This window comes from Musca domestica, unplaced genomic scaffold (assembly GCF_030504385.1).
Source record: "Musca domestica strain aabys unplaced genomic scaffold, Musca_domestica.polishedcontigs.V.1.1 75, whole genome shotgun sequence".
Classification (NCBI taxonomy): domain Eukaryota; kingdom Metazoa; phylum Arthropoda; class Insecta; order Diptera; family Muscidae; genus Musca; species Musca domestica.
In genome coordinates this window covers 3,112,967-3,132,806 of record NW_026712393.1, presented here as the reverse complement: position 1 = coordinate 3,132,806, position 19,840 = coordinate 3,112,967, and the positions used below count along the sequence as shown (strand labels likewise).

The 19,840-nt window shown below is 36.9% G+C and overlaps 2 protein-coding genes across 2 annotated transcripts; both read right to left on the bottom strand.

Annotated features, from left to right (window-relative positions):
* Positions 1–633: 633 nt before the first annotated feature.
* On the bottom strand, positions 634–11,244 carry LOC101888908 (triple functional domain protein). The gene is made up of 13 exons (XM_059130450.1): positions 11,219–11,244; positions 10,629–10,919; positions 8,368–8,676; positions 8,074–8,256; positions 7,932–8,012; positions 7,633–7,866; positions 7,494–7,568; positions 4,564–4,656; positions 4,195–4,498; positions 1,741–1,827; positions 1,571–1,675; positions 1,279–1,416; positions 634–1,212 (listed from the first exon to the last, which is right to left on the bottom strand). The coding sequence occupies exons 1-13, from the start codon at positions 11,242–11,244 to the stop codon at positions 769–771; spliced, it is 2,370 nt and encodes a 789-aa protein (XP_058986433.1). The 3' UTR covers positions 634–768.
* Positions 11,245–12,517: 1,273 nt separating this feature from the next.
* On the bottom strand, positions 12,518–18,889 carry LOC131806396 (uncharacterized). Its single transcript, XM_059130456.1, has 4 exons — positions 18,757–18,889; positions 13,063–13,895; positions 12,697–12,975; positions 12,518–12,629 (listed from the first exon to the last, which is right to left on the bottom strand). The coding sequence occupies exons 2-4, from the start codon at positions 13,863–13,865 to the stop codon at positions 12,530–12,532; spliced, it is 1,182 nt and encodes a 393-aa protein (XP_058986439.1). The 5' UTR covers positions 13,866–13,895; positions 18,757–18,889; the 3' UTR covers positions 12,518–12,529.
* Between the last annotated feature and the right edge of the window lie 951 nt (positions 18,890–19,840).

The window sequence follows — 19,840 nt, the reverse complement described above, 5'->3', positions numbered from 1 at the left end:
AAACGCACAAAGACATAATATCCTTACCACTTTTGTAGTGCAGGGCGAGCAAAATTCCCTTAAAATCCCGTTCACGATAAGGGGAAACTTTTCTCGAAGTTACCACATTCCCCGTGAACAAATTGAGGATTGTGATTAGGGAACTCATTCCGAGAGGGTGTTTATTTTCGCGATAAGGGTGATATAAGATAAGATAAGACCGACCAAATGTGATAATTGATTTATCGATAATATTTGAGGCGAAAAAGGGTCCGGCGCGCTCATCCTTTTTAGAACTTTATACAAAAACTTCCATATTTTACAATTTGTTAAGGAGGGACGGTATTAAGGTGGGAATACATAAAGCGCTTCTTTGGCTGGCTTAAGTCATCGGTTGGCTTCTTCGTAGAGGAACAAAGGAGTTTTAAGATTAGTTCAATTTTGATTTTTAGTTAAATTTTGGCCCTAGGTTCCTTTGTTAATTTCCGAAGAAGCCAGCCCATGACTTAAATCAGCCAAATAAGCGCTTTATGTATTCCCACCTTTAGTTGGTCAAACCCAAAGAAAAAAAAACACATTTCCAAGAAAGTTCATTTATTTCAGATCACTAATAAAGTTCTGTCCCATAAGTGATAATGAGTAAGTGTATCTAATACAAAGTTTACAGTTTACCGGATTTATTAAGTCCGATGTACTTATATTGCCAATTACATGGCATGAATGCCAAATACATCCCCGCAAAGGATTTTAATCCAGCAGAAACCCTCTAATGTAAACCTTCTGTAACATTTAAGTATTACTAATACCACTATCAGTGCTAAAGCGATTTGAATCGCGGAATAATGATAGATTAGCAGCACGTCTTTGCCGCCTATGCACCACCTCTGGATTGTGTAATTCCTGTAGGCGGACCTTCTCCTCCACCGCATAGGCATTGATGGTGTCACGTATTAAATCCTGCCATTGTCTCACCAAAGCTGGGTCGCCAACAAATTCACACTCTTGTTGCTTCAGGCGATCATAGTACAAAGTAAAGGATTTATTTTGCATGGTCATGCCCAAATGTTCACGGGGATAACGACCACGAAATACCAACTGTTTGCGCTTAACTTCCGTATAGATAATGCATTTTTCATAGATGAAAAGTTTCGAACGATAGTTACGCTTCAGTGTGAAATCGTGACAGCTGAACTCGGCCACATCGCGAAATTTACCCTGATAGAAAATGTTGAACTGTGAAACGAGAAAAAAGTTTGAGATGCTAAATCTGGTAAGGTATTGCAATGTAAAAAATCAAACCTCATGTGTTTCACTAATACAATCCACATCGTTGATAACCTCCGATTTGTTGATGGCATTCAGGAGAATCTGTAAACGTCTATCCAAACGGCAACACGAATCGATGAGGGGTTTCATGGGATATTTATCGAATAGTTTCTGAAAAATAAAAAAGGAAATGAAACAAATTGCAGGGAATAACTTGTTAGGGACAGTCCAGAGAGTGGCGCCCAAGCAGCCTTCTAAATGTCCACTTTTTGCCTTTTTTTTATATTTAACATGGAAATGCTATATTTTTTGTTGCGCTACTTACCTTTATAAATTCCTTGAGCATCAGCGAGTACCTTGGAACACGTTGTATTGGTTGTAGCAGGAAACTATTGATACCCAAATTATCCTCACATTTCGCTTGCATTGTCTGTGGCAGAGGGAAATTATTTAAATATCTTGTCTAATACAAGTTTTTTTCTTGTCATTTCATACCTTGAAGAACTTCTTATTTTCATTACACAATTCCAGAGATCTCTGATTGTTCATGGCATACAGGACGTAGGCATAAAAATAGTCTTCCTGAAATTTTGAGAAAAGAAGTTAGAATTAAAGGAAATACTTTTGACGCATAGGTAACAGTTTGTTTTGGCCGTATTTTTTGGTTCTGGTAGTTTCAAAGGAATATCCTTCAAAACAGGCTTGTTGATCTACAATCTCTCTCGCTCTCTCTTATATCTCTGTGCTTCTCTCTATAGATCAAGAAGGTCTTACTTGCCTGGATGGAGATTTTGTTTTTCACCGGATGGTGATTAGGATGACCGAGTTTACAACATCTAGCAAGAATTGAATATTTTATTATGCCACCGCGCCGGTAAGACCTTCGCCCTCTTATGTGGATGGTCAATGGGTGTCATAAGAAGGCACCCTGTTGCAGTTCTAAGGACAGCGTTCTGCCAGCACTGAATGCTATTCCATTTCGTAGCACATATGTTGGTGGACCACACCTGAGCTGCATGGTATATCACATACCAGCTTATTGGGTTGTAAGTGGTCAACAAGGTTTCTTTATCAGCTCCCCAAGTACTGCCGGCCAGAGACTTGAGAACCTTATTTCTATTTCAAATTTGACGTGGATGACTTAAGGAGGCTATCGAATGTGACCCCTAAGACCTTGGGGTATTTAGTGGTCGGAAAGTGTGGCCATCGATTTCGTGGCGGATATTTTCAAAATCCCCGCAACGGAAAAGACGTTAAAATGAACTAAGTAAAGATTCAACCTTTCGCAGATGCCACCAAGGACAGTTCCGGACGCGTACCTTATTAACTAAAAGCTGTCTGGTGGGCGTGAAATGCCAGAAAGGTTAAACAGTTCCGGAGATATCACCCCACCTTGGGAAACCACCTGTTTCCCTTCGACTTCTTAATTCTGAATTGATAAATCAAGTGACACCATAAGTGTTCTGTCTGAGTCCTCTTCTGGCACTTGTGGAAACGTCGTGCAAAGCTGTTATTATGCTATACAATTTCCGGAGTTCGTATAGATGATCAGCTACTGGAAAACACTCTCTTATGCTGGGGAGAAGTAATGCCTTTAACACCTTTGCTACTGCCGATAAACGTTATATCGATCAGCACGAATCACTTTTGTTGGCATCCTTCCCTGGTTTCTGTAGCGGACCACCCTGTCCATTTTCCAGGCATTGATAAGTATTAGCGGCTAACGACAAGTTTAGTAAGGTACTCAACTTATGGCTTATCCAGTTGCATCACCATCACCATGGAGATTCCGTCCGAACCAAGAGCTTTGGATGCGCTTTACTATTCTGATGACATGTGCAACATCTTCCAACGTAAATTGTGATGGTACCTCCTCCGCTGGGAGAGATCCTAAATGGCTCAGAATCCTTCTCTTAGCCCTGCAAATCTCTGGGTGTTCTATGAATTGCCGGTTGAAATATATCGTACATCTCTTCGGATTTGTTACTTCCACTCCGTAAAATGAGACAGATGTTCGATCATCCTTTTTTCTAGGTTCAAAAGCAACTTAACCATTGTCCGCAATTTACTCGATCCGGTACTGATATTGCAGATTATCTACACACATTTTCCGCTTATGTTCGCAAATTAACCTGTTTACCTCCAGAGTAGTTTCCTAACTCCAGAATTATTAGGGTTTGTACGACGAAGCTCATCTCACTCATTTGCTATTCCCGCTGCTGTCTTATTTCAGGTATTCGACCAACGGATATAATACCTATTTGCTACCTGGACATGGTATTGGTAGTTCCAGAAGCGGTAATTGGTATATTCTCTGAATTCTTGCCAATTGGCTTTTCCATAGTTAAGGAAAGTGCGGCATTCGGAGTCTCTGAAGTGGGGTGGTCTGTTGATGGCGACGATTATGGGGAGGCGGTCTGAACCTAATGGAATGATGGATTACCAGGTTACGCCATATGTCAAACTGGTTTAGTGGGCCTTTATCGCCAAAATGCAGATAAATCGGCAAAAATGAAGGGCTAAGTACATAACAAGCTTGAAGTCATGGCTAGGCATATTAATGTCAAATTATAATGGAAAACGACGGCAGGATTTTGGTGCGGCTCTGTAATCCTTTTATGAAATGTCACAAAATATGCCCAGCCATGACTTCAAGCTCTTTATGTATTTCCAGCCTGACAGCTCTGCTTGTCGTTATTGTCGCTGTCCGAAGCCAATTTCTCTCTGTTCTAAGTTTAACAATGCCTATCAAAAGATCATATTCGAAAGATTTTATACTTTCTCTTTGCTTTGCTATCAACCTCAACCGAAAGTCCCGAGTAAGGTAGTTACGCAAACTCTTTAGCCTAACCTCCTGGCCATCCTATCCCAAAAAATTAGGTGACTTGCCACCTTAAGAAATTATAATTCTCCCCACGCCCAAAATAGACGACATTATATCCAACTTACCTCAATATAACGTTGAAACTGATCAAATAATTGTTTGATATTGTTGCGATTTCTCAACAGCATTGGCAGGAAAATATCTCTATGGAATTCGGCAATCTGTTCAATATTTCCAAAGAGGACATATTTTTTACCCTTCATTCCTCTGGGAAGATCACGTTGTTCGAATACATTGCCATAGTTTTTCAAACCTTTCCAGATACTTTCGACATAGGACTCCTCGGTTTTGATTAATTCCTCTAATATGGGTTGTATGTGTTCCATACCCTTCGCACAGAATTCCGCAGATGGTAATACCTCAATGGGCCTGAAGATTTCAGAAAATCGGAAATAAAAGTTTTCCATGGAAAAAAGAAGGAATGATTTGCTTACCCTAGCTCAGGTTTAAGGGAATGGTATTTGTCGGCAGGCGGATCCATAGTTTGATATGTACCATTTTTAATGATAACCAGGGACTTTGTTTTGCTGAAATTGGAAAATGTCATTAAATTAATGCATTAATGGTTGTGACAATCGAGCATAGAATTAAACACAGAAATTCAACTCCAGCATTCCAAAAATATAGAATGGCTGTTGTTGAACTGGGATAATTTTTAAAGACATAAAACGTCTTTTTTCAGTGGGTATTTGCAATGCACTAAATATTTATTCCTTAAAAACTACTCACGATAATATGACTTAACCCAACTTAACATTAAGTGTAAAAGGGAGAGATATGTACCTTTTATTGCAAAAACAGATTCACTTATCAATGAACGTTCTTGGTAGGGGAAAAATTTTAAAAAATTAAATTGATTAACGAAAAATATGTTAAGTAAAGCACCCTTCTTTCCCTGTGGTATTTTTAAAAGATCCTAACTTCGTTGTCTAGCCAACTTCAATTTCCAGGCAGAATTCTATTCATATGTCATCTTCTTTCTGTATCCGATGATGTGAGATTTCTCTGGCAGCGCCATCTTACAGACCTTGAACAGGTTATCGTTCCAGTGCTCATAATTTTACTGCCACTCGAGCCTTCCTTTTTCTAGCTGCAACATTTCCACTAAGTATCATCGTCTTCCTGAAAACTTATTTTTATTTGATCATATCATGGCTCCAGCACCGAAGATAATCATCCTTTTTGGTCTTCATCTCCTTGGCATGCAGTTCATCCCTGAGTTATGTCGTTTTCAGTTTCGCCATTAAGATAACGATTTGCTTATTTAGTTACTTGGATTCTTTAGTGGTTGGAAATTTCGGCAATATTCGAGCCTATATACTCCAGCTTGCATTTTTCTAGCTGCACCACTTCCACTAGCCATCAGGATCTGCCTGACAACTTGTGCTTCCTTCATCCTATCATAACTCAAGGCTCGTATATGACAATCCTTTTTCGTCATTATCTCTTTGGCATATAGTTCATCCCTGATTTCTGTTCTTTTCCATTTCCCCATAAGTATGACATTTGGCTTCTTTTGCCACTTGGATTCTAGAATGGTTGACAATAGTTATTTTAAGCTTTCAGGACTTGATTCTGTTTCTTCCTCGAGTGCTTCAACTTTAGTAATTGGGTCTTCTACTCCAACTCTTTCGTATTGTTTATCCTTGATTTCTTCCCATTTCTGTCATGAGTATAACATTTTGCTTATTTTCCCACATGAATTCTTGAGTGGTCAAGTCTTCTTGCACCTCAAGTACTTCCACTTCAGTAATGTGGCCTTCTACTCCAACTCTTTCGTTTTTGTTGATATTTTCTTCTACATTCGAAGTGAACTCAACGCGTTCTGTTTGACATTAACTTTTTTGTGTCACTCCAGCCTGCCTTTTTCAAGCCGCTCCACATCCACTAGGCATCTTCATCTTCCTAAAAACTTGTGCCCCCAGTATCATAGATGGCTAACCTTTCGTCTTCATCTCTTTATCGTATAATGCATGATTTATGTCCTTTCCGATTCGCCATTTATATGACATTTTGATTCTTTTGCCACACGGATTCTTAAGTGGTTAAGAATTGTTCAGAACATGATTCTGTTTCTTCCTCAAGTACTTCAACTTCTGTAATGGTGTCTTCTACTGCAACTCTTTCGTCTTTGCGATATTTTCCTTTTTCCCCATCACTTTCTGTTTCAGCTGCACGTCGTGCTCTCTTTGAGCTAGACAAATACTCATTATGTTGTCATACTACTGCCTTTAATGTTTTCCCATGCGTTCCGCCTCCTGGTTCACCGATAGGGTATTCTTGACATTTTTTATTAGATTCGTGACATGTTTAAAGGTATCTTCCTTTCCATTTTTTTCCTTTATATCGCCATCCATTTTTCTTATGTCCGCTATCGGTGCTTCGCGCTCCATCCGCTTGTTGTCCAATTCGGATGTTATGTCGACAACTTGTTTCTTCAAGTCAAGGACTTCGTTTTTGTTCTCTACATTTAGAGAAAGACCTTAAAGGTGTATGTACATAAAGTGCGTTTTGTACTTGTTAAAGTCATCGGCTGGCTTCTTCGTAAAATAAAAAAATATCCGTTGACTTATTTCAACTTCTGGCCCATAATTTAATCTTGCTCGCTCTAAGCTCCTCTGTTCTTTCGCAAAAAAGCAACCCAATGTCAGTCACAAAAGCGTTTTGTGTATTCTCACCGTAACATTTTTCGAGTATCACCTCGCCGTTGCATTCTGCTGCCTTCCTCTGATAACAGTCTGGACTTGTTTGGAAGCATCCCTAATCGTATTTGTACATCCCTTGCCGCGTCCAAAACTTTTTCTGTTGTGAACTTAAATACTTCGTCTATAGCTTCTTTCGTCTTTAATATACCCATTGTTTCCATAATAATTTCCATTTTCATAATTTTTGATGCAGTCTCATTCTGACGTTTACAAACTTCCTTTCCTCGAGGACAATGCCAGCCGTAAGCAGCAGTGCAATTCACTTTAATTTTAAAGGCAAATTCTTCAGCATTTAAAACTAAGTTTTAACTCACTTCGTTTACGGTCACCGATCCGATCCGACTCGAAGGGCCTGAGATCCATTTCAAAGGCTTAAATCTTATGGAGAGGGCATAAACACGCATAGTTATCTCATATGTGCAAGCAAACGTGATGCACTTGCTTATAAGTTTGCAGTTTAGGTTACGTTTCGTAATCTAACTCACATTTTCTTATCTTATTTAATGTGGACTGCATTTAAAATATCCCTGTAAAGTCTCTCTCTTCTACACTGGGTAGCCGCGGTATTTTCTTTTATTATAAAAGCATGTTACTTATCCATGCCCTGATGTTTTTGCATCTTATTTTTTGGTCGCAAATGTTCTTCAGAAAAAACTCACCTTGAATCATCATCAATGTCTTGCTTCCTTTCAACATATTTCGCTCCTATACTTTGATCATCTCTGCTTTGTTGTCTGTTGAAAAATAAAAAGAAAACTTGTCACTTCTACGGACTTCTAAAAAATGTGTTTCCACAACCTGGTAATATGCCTGCGCTTGGGTCTTTTACCGACTTCAGATAACAACTCATCCGTTACAGTTTTCGTTTGCAACTCGCTGATGGAATCCCTTTTGCTAACTACCATAGGAACTTCCTTGCGGGAAGAAATTTTATTTGTAAACATTACAGGACTTGCGAAATCATTCTGCTGAAAATCATCGTCATCTTCTCCATAAGGCTGAGATTGGTCTTCGAAGGAAACTCTTTGCTTGCTATTAAAAAGAACACCGACATTTTTGAAGATTGTATTTAAGAGAATATTTTGTACTAGCCCTACCTTGCAAAATCCTTTCTCCTGGCTTCCAATTCAGTTGTATTCTCTTTATCTGCTCTCATCTGATCTCTGCTGGGTTGGCAACTGAAAACAAAATTATTATTAAAGTAAAATTATTTGAATTATTATAATTTCAATATTTTACCTTGCAATGGTTTTGGGCCTTTTCCTTCGCCTAATTTCCTTCCTCCGTTCCAAATGTTCGGGGAGATCCTTCTCCTTCTTTGTAATTTTTAGTTCTGTTGGTAGCGTTTTAATAATTTGCTCTGCTTGCTGTTCTGTGGCTTTACTTGAAGTTGTATCGATCACTGAAACTGTATCGACTGGACTGGAAAATAAAATATTTTTAAGACATTGCTAAATTAAAATTTCTGTACCTACAGTCTACAGTAAACATCGCTAACAATTCCCTTTTTCAATATTTTCCCTATTCTCTTACCTCGTTATTAGATCTACTTCCTTTCTTTCAGATTCTTCCTCCTTTGGTAAATTGTCGAGTTTCTTCTCAGCACTCTGCAGTTCTTTATTTGTTTGCAAGTTGTCAGTTTTTTTCTCTTCACTTTCCGACTCATCATCTAAGCCCATAAATTTAATGAAAGCCGGCGTCAGGAATCTTTTGTTACGAACTTCCTCAGGTACCTTTGGTACAGATATGGGGAATAGGAAACTTTTTTGAGTTGCATTTCCGTCGTTCTTCCCATAAATTGAATTTTGCAATCCATTATTCAAATCCAATTGATCACCAGTACTGAAAAAGCGAAAATTTAAGCAATTAATTGAAATGCAGCATTCTAATAATCAAATGTAAAGGTCCGTCGAGCTGAAATATTAAGTTTTTAAATATTCATTTTTTTCGCATTGAAACCAACCTTAATTACACCATTTTGAACTTAGATCATATAAGAATTTAAAAGTCGAACAAAATATATCCCATAATCCATAATCGAGATCGTTATATTTTTTCATCAATAAAAACTCTCCAATAAATTACGCTGTTACCCTAAATAACTTTAAACATAACGGATCAATTTTTCATAAATTAATGGTTTAGTATAGGATTCTCAAAACTTTCATGAAAGAGAAGCTATAAATGCGAGTGTATCACACATATGCAGATGAAATATTCGTCGCTGCGGCCGGAACACATATTTGGAACTACTCTCCTACATTCAAGCGAAAAAATACTTATATGGCAGCTCCAGACAAGGCCTTGCAATTGGAGGGCAACAAATTCGCAATTCAGAGCAGATAAAATATCTAAATATTGCATACCAACTTTGAATTTGTTAGGTAAAGTCATGGTTATTTATTAGATCTACCATCGTGCTATAAATGCTACTGGTGGACTGACATGGCTTTTAAAGAAAAGATTACTTATCTACAAACAGATAGTAAGGTTGGTAATTCCATATGCCTTCCCTATTTAATTTGGGATCTATTTCTACCAAGTAGAAAGTCCCCGCTAATTCTTAGGTCCTGTATCTCGCAATTAGAGAGGCAACAAATTCAAATTTCAGAGCAGATAAAATATTTGGGTGTTACATTGCATAGCAACTTTGAATTTGTTAGGTAAGGTCAAGGGCATTTATTGAGTCTACCATCGTGGACTGACTGTCAAGGTAAGATTTCTTATCTACAAACAGATAATAAGTTTACTTGTTCCATATGCCTTCCCTATATGATTAGGGATCTCTTCCCACCAATTACCAAGACTCCGTTAACAGGCTGATTATTTGTTCCATATGCCTCCCCTATATGATTTGGGATCTCTTCCCACCAAATAGAGAAGCTCCGCTGATACACTAGTTCTCAGATCCTATTTAGACGTAATGCGAAACCAGGGATGAGATGAAACCTGTCGTTTACCTGACAATACCTAATAGTATAAGAATTCATCGACTTTGGTCAAATAAATAAATTTCTTAATGCAAGCGCTCTAAATTTCCCCAAACAGAGCTGCATCCGTAAGTAAGTGAGAAAAAGCCTGGTGCACGGCACAGACGTGTGAAGGCAAAATCGGCCCAATTATAGGCCACCGAGTAGATAACTAAAGATGAATGATAAAGGTATTCTCTACAGAGAGAAGCTTCTCTCCTATCGTCAAAGGTTTGGGATGCTCGAGTTAGAACCTGTCTATAAGGTGTCGCAATAACCGGTGTATGATCCATCTGTATATATTGTAAATAGTAGCTTATTCATAAATTAAATAGTTATAAGTAAAATTAACATTAGAAACTAAGTAGATTGAACAACAGATTTAAATGGCTTTAAAATATTTAATAATAAAACGATGGGGGCTGCAGTTTTTATCACCTTTTTATGAAATCATTATAACTATAAATATAGGTATAGTGTGAACTCAGTAAAGTTTAAACGTAAGATAACATAAAAGGTTTTTTTGACTTACTAAAGTCATCGCCTGGCTTCTTCGTAATAGAATAAAAAGCTTTTGGTTAACAAGTATAAATTATGGGTAGAAATTGAACCAAGACAAACTAAAAATCCTTTATTCTTTTACCAAGAATTCAGTCGATGACTTAAGCCAGTAAAAATAGGCTTTTATGAACTTGTACCTTGAGCTTTATTCAATAAAGCATTGTAAGAGAGCTTAAACATTTCCTGAATGCCCCCAAAAAGGTAACATATAAAAAATTAATTTCACATACGACTCTGACATAGAGGGTTCGAATATATATTCACCTTTTGTATTTTGGATCCGATGCATTCGTCAGTATCACATTTTCTGGCTCTTGGTTTATAACTTGTTCTTTCTTCGGTGTTGTTGGGGTCAATGGTTTATTATATTGATCAGCATCCGACAAATTGTCAACTTCCTGACTGGTAGAATTTCTAACTTCGCCATTACTAGTAGAAAATTCAAACAGTGGTGGATGTGTGTAATTATTTCCAATCAAAGGCAATGCAATTGGATCCGACGAAATTGTTGGCAATTGGTTTTGATTCTTAAAACCATCTTTAATTTCGGCGGAACTGCAAATTTTGAAACAAGAAAAAGAAGAATATGATTAATATCGTATGATAAAAACTTTAATATATTTTCTGTATTTTAAAATTTGTTTTCCTTTTTGTATTTCCCTGAGCTCCAGCTGGTGCATAGGCATATATTGACATGCTTCGTCCAAACTTTAATAGTGCCGTGTCAAAAAAAGGCCATATAAGAGGCTCCGCTGACAGGCTGATCCTTAGGTCCTGTATGAGCCAAATTTCGCAATTCGAGGGCAACCAAATCCGCAATTCAGAGCCGATTAAATATTTGGGCTTTATATTACATAGCAACTTTGAATTTGTTAGACATATTGACTATATTCATAGGAAAGTCAAGGGTTTTTTTGGGCCTACCAGCGTGCTATAAGTGATACTTATGGGCTGACTGTTAAGGAAAGATTATTTATCTACAAACAGATAATAAGGTTACTAATTCCATATGCCTTCCCTATATTTTTTGAGATTTCTTCCCACCAAATGTCTTTCCTATATAGTTTCGGATATCTTCCCTCCAAATGGAGGTGCTCTTAGGCCCTGTTTTGTGCTAACCCGAAGGATGGCACTTACCTGTGAACTGGATAGTGTATGAATCTATTTATTCGGGATCAAATGTATGAGCTGGTACCCCTATATTTACAGTTTTTTGTCCTAACGTCGTGTTTTTTGAATAACTATGGCAGTTGATATTTTATTAGTATCAAACTCATTGAAAGCCTCTGTGATTGATTGGATTTCCGGCTGGAGATCCGCTCTTTAGTCCGATAGACGAAGGAATATTTTTAATTTAGATCTTTTATAAACGGATTTTCTTTTCCGTGTTATTCCCAAACTTTCAACCTTCCGTGAAGCAGTAAAGGTGAGAATACATAAAACGCTTTTTTGACTGGCTTAAGTTATCGGCTGGCCTCTTCGGAAAAGAACAAAGGAGCATAGGACCAAAATCGAACAGATACAACCCAAGACTCCTTTTTTTCCTCTAGGAAGAAGTCGGCCGATGACTTAAGTCAACCAAAAAAAAGCGTTATATGTATTCTCACCTTTGCTTCGAAATGGCATACTCCGGACCACTTACTTGGAAATCCCACAGTAGCCAGGCTTATATTTCATATAGTAACTCTAAGGAGAAATTGTTTGTGGCTCACTATGGGAAAATGGTCAAGGATGCAACTTTATGGTGTTCATTTTTGGAAAGAGCATCGAAAATACTTGTAGACCCTAAGGCCTCTAGTCATTTGCTCTACCAGATAATATTATTTTACATAATTTTTTAATGCACCAGCTATCCTGTGGAAAACTTGGGAGTGAACTAGCTACAAGAGGGTTCGATTGGTATTTTTCCCCCATACTCATTTCAGGCAATCGATTTGCAGAACTGTTTCGGTCTTTCATCAGGGTTTCCCTCGACTTCAACCTGATCAAGCATAGTCCACCATCTTTCGGGATACAGCATCTACGGGATCAGTACTTCGGACAATGCAACTAAATTTTTTTTTCTAGTATTCTGTTCTCCCCTACAGTCAAAACTTGTAGATGAATTTTGAAGCGACTTTTTCTAAAACAAATCTTTTACCACGAAACTATTTTTTTAATTTAACTCACCCCAGATATTTAATTGAATCTATTTCTCTTATTAGCTTCCTGGTGAAATCCCTTTCATTTCCGTAGTAATTTGGAGAACTAGGTATTTGGGTTTCTCTACGAAAAAAAAAAAATAATAAGAAATTTATAACCTATCGTCTTATATAAAATTAAGGACACTTACTTGGCCTGCTCTTCCGTTTTCATACTATTGACCCCAATATTGGGTTCAACACAATCACTCTGATAAGTATCGTTCAATTTATTGGACAAATATTTTTCTGCACTATCATTAGATTCCTCAGCTGTATCTGGTTTTATTGTGGTTTCTTCCGCCCCAGATTCTTGTTGTTTTTCCTCTGATTCAGATTCCTGTTTTTTTTCTTCTCGGGTCTTAATTTCCTCGCGATTTTCAAAATTTCCATTTGTCTGAGAATTTTGATCCATTGTGGTATACATTTTACTAAATCATGGAAATAATAGGTCTTTAATTAAAAACAGATCTCATACCTCCCTTAATCTAATGGAGGGTTACTCTGGGTCAACTTACTTCAGAAATCCTATTGATTTGGTTTTTGTTGTCAAGTTTTCCACTTCAGTATTAAGTTCCACAGTATTATCCAATGTGTATGAAGAGTCAACAACTTCAGCGTCAGTCCTGCCATTACCAATGTCCTCAGTTTTGGGTTCTCCAACAGAAGTCTCTTTGTTTTCCAATTCATAAGAAGAACCTTGATTTTCGAAAACATTAACATTTTTCTTCGATTTTCCTTGATACGTATTCAAACATAGCGTTGAATTCCAATTGTGCCTGCCAATCTTCACCCCATTCTCCGGCTCTCTCCCCTCCTCCGAATTAAGATAAAATGTCGAAGTTGATTTCTCAGATGACTTCGTTGGACCAATTTCCCATTTTGAAATAAATTTTCGCAGATTTGTTCCCCTTTCAATTCCTTTGCCTCTGGCTGCCGTAAAACTTATCCAAACATCCGATTTTAATTTCTTTTCAAAGAGAATAAGTTTTTCCTTAACACCCAAGAGAGAGGGTTCCGGTGTTTTAGGTGTCACACAACCCCCTTGAGAAGTTTGATCAAGCATGGGAGAGCTGGTTGATAGATTTTTGTCGTCCATAGATAGAGGTTTTAATGGCATTTCTGATTTCTCTTCCATAAATGGATCTTTGGATATATCCATTGTGGAGGAGGACACATCTCGTGTTTCCTTGGAGCCAATGTTGTTGATATAAAATTCCGATTTTGAATGATTATCGTTTAAGACACTCCAACGACGTTGTTCATATTTGGCAAAGGTACGATTGCGTTGGAAATTTTTACGACTGTTAATGTCGTCCATCGCGAGCGCAAGCTATTGGTGTCTCGGGTTCTGAAAATGAAAAAAAAATCATTTAAGATATTATGGAGAAAAACGTAGGCTCCTCATATTTTTATGGGAACACAATTTTGATATGAATGTTTGTCAATATTCATGTTAGAATTGGAAAGGTAATCTTGCACCGAAAACATCGAGTTTCTCTCGTAGTACATGTGTCACCCATCGATATAGTGAGTCGCTTACTAAAGTAGTTCAAAAATTATTGCAGGATTCAATGCCACCAACTAATTTATATTAAAACTCGGATTTTGAAAATGATTTTCAGGATTCAATGCCACCAACTAAGATCAAAAAATCGGATTTTCTCGGATAATAAAGCTACGCAAAAAAATAAATCATACGCAAAAATCCCCAAAACTTGTTATTTAAGCCGTTCAACGGTGCAAACTGTAATAAAAAGTTATAATTAAAGCGGTAGGCCAAACAAAATGTTAGCAGTATTCTCAAGAAAGATCCAAAAATAAAGCCTACCAAAATTGCGAAACATGTGGAGAAATGTTCAGAAAGATAGTACATCCGAGAACTTTAAGAAATGTGCTACATAAAAATGGATTTAGAAGAAGAATAGCACGTAAGAAACCGCTAACTTCGGAAAAACCCCAAAAACTTCGCCTCGAGTTTGCCGAATTACATATAGTCAAAGAAATTGATTATTGGATTCGCATTCTATTTACCGACGAAAATAACTTCAACATTTTCGGAAGTGATGGTCAATGAAAAGTTTGGAGAAAATCCAACACAGCACTAGATCCCAAAAGTATGATACCTACAGTTAAACACGGTGGTGGTAGTGTAATGGGTTTTATAGAAAACACTATAGACCGATATTTATATACGAGAATACTATAAAATATTTAATCCATCTTTCGATAATTTGCGTCTCGGAACTCAATGGATCTTCCAGCAAGACAATGATCCGAAACATACAACTCACGTAGTCCGAAACTGGGTTCTTTATTATGCTCCAAGACAACTTAATTTATCTCGCCAGTCGCCGGACCTCAATTCCATGTTTGAGATATTTTAGAAAAAAAAAAAAAAAAAAAAAAACAGGTGAGAAAGCTGAATGTTCGGCCGGTTCGAACTTTGCATACCCTCCACCATTTGGAACGAATTTAGCAATTAACAAGTAAAAAAGCAGTAAGTTCGGCCGGGCCGAACTTTGAATACCCTCCACCATTTGGAACGAATTAGAAAATTTTCAAAAAAAATAAAATCCATTAAAAATTCTTTTAAAATCTTTAAAATATCTAATATAGGAAGGTGCCGATATATGGGGGAATATACGATATTGTGGACCTATAAAGACAAATCTATGTCTGCGTGTAAAGTACTCACAAGGAACTCCTTGTGTGGATTTCGGATAATTCCATTGGAAAAAGTGGCTAAAATCATCAAAATACCGAATATAGGGGAGTACCGTTATATGGGGGATATACGATATTGTGGACCTATATAGACAATTCCGTTTCAGGGGTAAAGTGCTCACAAAGAACTCCGTGTGTGGATTTTCAGAAAATACGATTGGTAAAAGTGGATAAAATCATCAAAATACCGAATATCGCGGGGTATCGTTATATGGGAGCTATACGTTATGGTTAACCTATATAGAGAATTCTCTGTCGAGGGGAAAATGCTCACAAAGAACCCCTTGTGACCATTCCGTTGAAAAATATGGCTAAAAACATCAAAATACCGAATATCGGGGGTACCGTTATATGAGGGCTATACGATATCGTGGACCTACATAGATAATTCTCTGCCGAGGTATAAAGTACCCACAAGGAACTCCTTGTGTGGATTTTCAGACAATTCCGATGACAAATGTGGATAAAATCATAAAAATACCGAATATCGGGGGATACAGTTATATGGAGGATATACGATATCGTGGACCTATATAGACAATTCTTTTTGAGGGGGTAATATGTCCACAAGAGACTCCTTTTGTGGAATTTCAGACAATTCCATTGAAAAATGTGGCTAAAATCATCAAAATACCGAATATCGTAGGGTAACGTTATATGGGGGCTATACGATATTGTGGACCTATATAGATAATTCTCTGCCGAGGTATAAAGTACCCACAAGGAACTACTTGTGTGGATTTTCAGACAATTCCATTGAAAAATGTGGCTAAAATCATCAAAATACCGAATATCGGGGGTACCGTTACATGGGGGCTATACGATATAGCCCATCTTCGAACTTGACTTGCCTGCAGACAAAAGAGTGATCTGTGCAAAATTTTAGCTTCCTATCTTAATTCGTTTAGACTGTAGCATGATTACAACAGACGGACAGGCGGACGGACAGGGCTAAATCGTCTTAGAATTTTACGCTGATCAAGAATATATATACTTTGTTGGGTCTAAAATGATTATTTCGATGAGTTACAAACGGAATGACGCACTTAATATACCCTCCATACTTTTTTTGGTGGAGGGTATAAAGAAAGCAAAATCCATTAAAAGTTCTGTTAAAATCTTAAAAAACCGAATGTAGCCGTTATATTAGCGTCTATATGACGACGGGGACCTGCATATGCATCTTTTGTCATAAGCCATTACAATATTCAAATGTGAAAATTGAAAAAAAAAAAAAACAAGTAAAAAAGCTGTAAGCTCGGGCCGAACTTTAAATACCCTCCACCTTTTGGAACGAATTCGTTAAAAATTTTTAAATTAAAATCTTAAAAGTACCGCATAGACCCTATATACGACGACATGGACCTTCATAGGTAACTTATGTCATAAGCCATCACAATATTCAAATGCGAAACTTAAAAAAAATCGGTGAATAAAGTAGTTAAAACCATCAAAATACCGAATATAGGGAGGTACCGTTATATGGGGGCTATACGAAGACCTGGACCTGCATAGACAATTTTCTGTCATAGGCTCTAGTATTCATTACGAACTTCAAATACCAAATTTGAAACAATTGCGGTAAATAATGTCGATAAAATCGTCAAAATACTGAATATCGGGAGGTACCGTTATATGGGAGCTATACCAAAAAATGGATCTACATGGCCCAGTTTCAGTACCAAAAGTCCTGCAGACATTATGTATTTGAGTAAAAGTTTATCAATCTACTTCAACTCGTTCGGAAGCTAGAGTTATTTCCACAGACGAACGGACGGACGGACATCGCTAAATCGTCATAGAATTTTATGCTGGTCAAGAATATATGTACTTTGTGGGGTCTAAAATGAATATTTCGAGGTGTTACAATATAATATAATATATCCTCCATACTATGGTGGAGAGTATAATAATCGGATGCTTATTTCGCATTTTATGAGCGTTTTGTTATTCAAAATGTTAACCATTGTGGGGGAGGTACAAGAAGGAGTGACCTGATCTTGTCCATTCTCGCACCCAATCTCAGATTATTGTTCTCCTCCTATGCGATAAATTATTTTCTATGAAAATGTTGACATTTTGTGGGGGAGATACCAGAAAGAGTGGACCGATATTGCCCATCTTCGAACTCGATCGAAGTTTGACAAAAATAATACGTTGTACCAAGTTTGGACTAAATCGGATACCCCCTTCGAGAGTTATCGTGCGCATCAGCCTGCCACACAGACGGACGGACGGACATCGCCAGATCGACTCCAAATGTCCTGAAACGGATTTGGTCCAAAAAGACCTAAAGTCTTGAACCATTATTTCAACTAGTCACGTTTTGACCTATCAAATGATATATACCCACTCTAACCATATGGCTGAGGGTAAAAAAACGCTAATACTGAATAATGGGATAAAATTCATGTTCTATATATATAGCTTGATTTGAAGAACTTCGAACGTTTCAGCCCCGACCGTTTTGATTGTTATTTCAAACGCAAAAAAACACTAACATTTTTGGGATAGACATCCCCCATCGATACAAGACATTATTTTATTGATGAAAATTAAACAAAAAAACCACCTTAATTAACGATGACAGTACAATAACTACAACAATAACGATAGATAAAGGCACGTCAATTGTTCAAAAAACAAAAAAAAAAAAAACGAAATATAAATATGTAATCGTTTCAATAATCTATTCGTTATATATCTACTTCTTATCGTCTTTTTACTGTTGTGTTGATATTTAGATTTCGAAAATTGTTTTCTTCGCACTGTATTCTTGCCGTCAGGAAAAATTACGAAATAGAATGTTTAAGTCTCCTTGGATTCCGTAGGAGTTGAAAATGGGAAAGAGTAATTTTTGGCCGTAAAGTAGTTCCAGGTTGGAAGTGAGGAGAAAGTAAGGGTTAAGAAATAATTTCATGGCCACAATGGACATGGTTTTCCAATCTGCCTTTAGAGACTACAAATCGCCTTCAATGGTCTGTCGTCATCATGCTTTCTAACTTGATATTTTTTTCCAAAATCAGGAGGGAAGACATTTTCCATCGAATTCAATTGAAATACATTTATCAAAAACTAATTTGTTTACAAAAGGCAGACAACTACACAAAACATATTGCAAAGTTCCGGCAAACTCCACGCACACCCAAGTGAAGAATAAATAATTAAGCTGGTTTCTACACTTTTATAATTTTTTTTATATACAACCGTTTATCTCACTTATCTTTGGGCGGGGGGTCTATCTACCCCTTCCCCTTTCTTCCACACATGACACATTTTATTAATGTCCCAATTTGGCAGTTATTCAAATACAAATATTCTTGGAAAACAATTAACTTTTTTTTTTCAATGTTAAATATAAATACTATTATTTCATAATCACTTTTATTGACACATATCGTGCTTTTAATAACTACAAGAGATTATTATTATTTTCTTCTTCTTTTTGTTAACGAAATATAGATTTATAAACCAATCGGACGTACATAAATTAAATTTTTGCAGCGATTTTTTTTTTATTTTGGCGACGTTTGTTCGCCAACGTCGCAACACAGCTGTAAATATTGGAGCAAACACAAAAAAAAATCGACTGAACGCGAACTTCTTTATCGATCGAATTCTTCAATGCAACTAATCAAAAGGTAAAAAGAATTCCATTGAGTTTAGTCGCCCTTTCCGCCCGCTGAAACACCTAAATTTTCGCCAATATTCCATATCAATTTATTTATTTCGTTATCTTGGTCAATGTTATTGGCTATTTTGATGTTGATTGTATATGGCAAGCGGCAAGTACCCTACATGTGGTCATGTTTTTATATCCTCCATCATTGTATGTGCAGGTGCACTTCTTCGCATAGCCCCCATATGACGGTACTCATCTATATTCGGAATTTTGATGATTTTAGCGAATTTATTCACCGGAATTATTTCAAATTTGGTGTATAAAGTTCGTAATTCGGATACTACAACCTAAGACAGAAAATTGTCTGTGCAGATCAACTTCTTCGAATAACCCTTATATAACGGTAGCTCCCGAGATTCGGTATTTTAGTGTTTTTAGCGACATTATTCACCGGAATTATTTCAAATTTGGCGTTTGAAGCTCGTAATGGGTACTACAGCCTAGGACAGAAAATTCTTTGTGCAGGTTCATGTCTTCGTGTAGTGGCCATATAATATTAGCTCTATATATTCGGTATTTTGATGATTTTAGCTAAATTGTTCACCGATTTTTTTTTAAATTTCGAATTTGAATATTGTAATGGCTTTTGGCAAAAGTTGCCTACGCAAGTCCACGTCAACGTATAGACCCTAATATAAAGGCTATATTCGGTATTTTTAATATTTTAATAGGTTTTTTTTTTTTTTTTTTTTTTTTTTTTTTTTTTTTTTTGTAGATTGCCAAATTTGTTCCAAACGGTCCCGAAAATTTTCAAAAAGAAAACTCCTGACAAAAAAAAAGAATAATCCGATTATTTTCCCAAATTGCAAATCCTAATATTTCCATCACTCCATCAAGTGACTCCCCCACAGAGGATCAACTTTTTATAACTCTTATAAATGTGATGT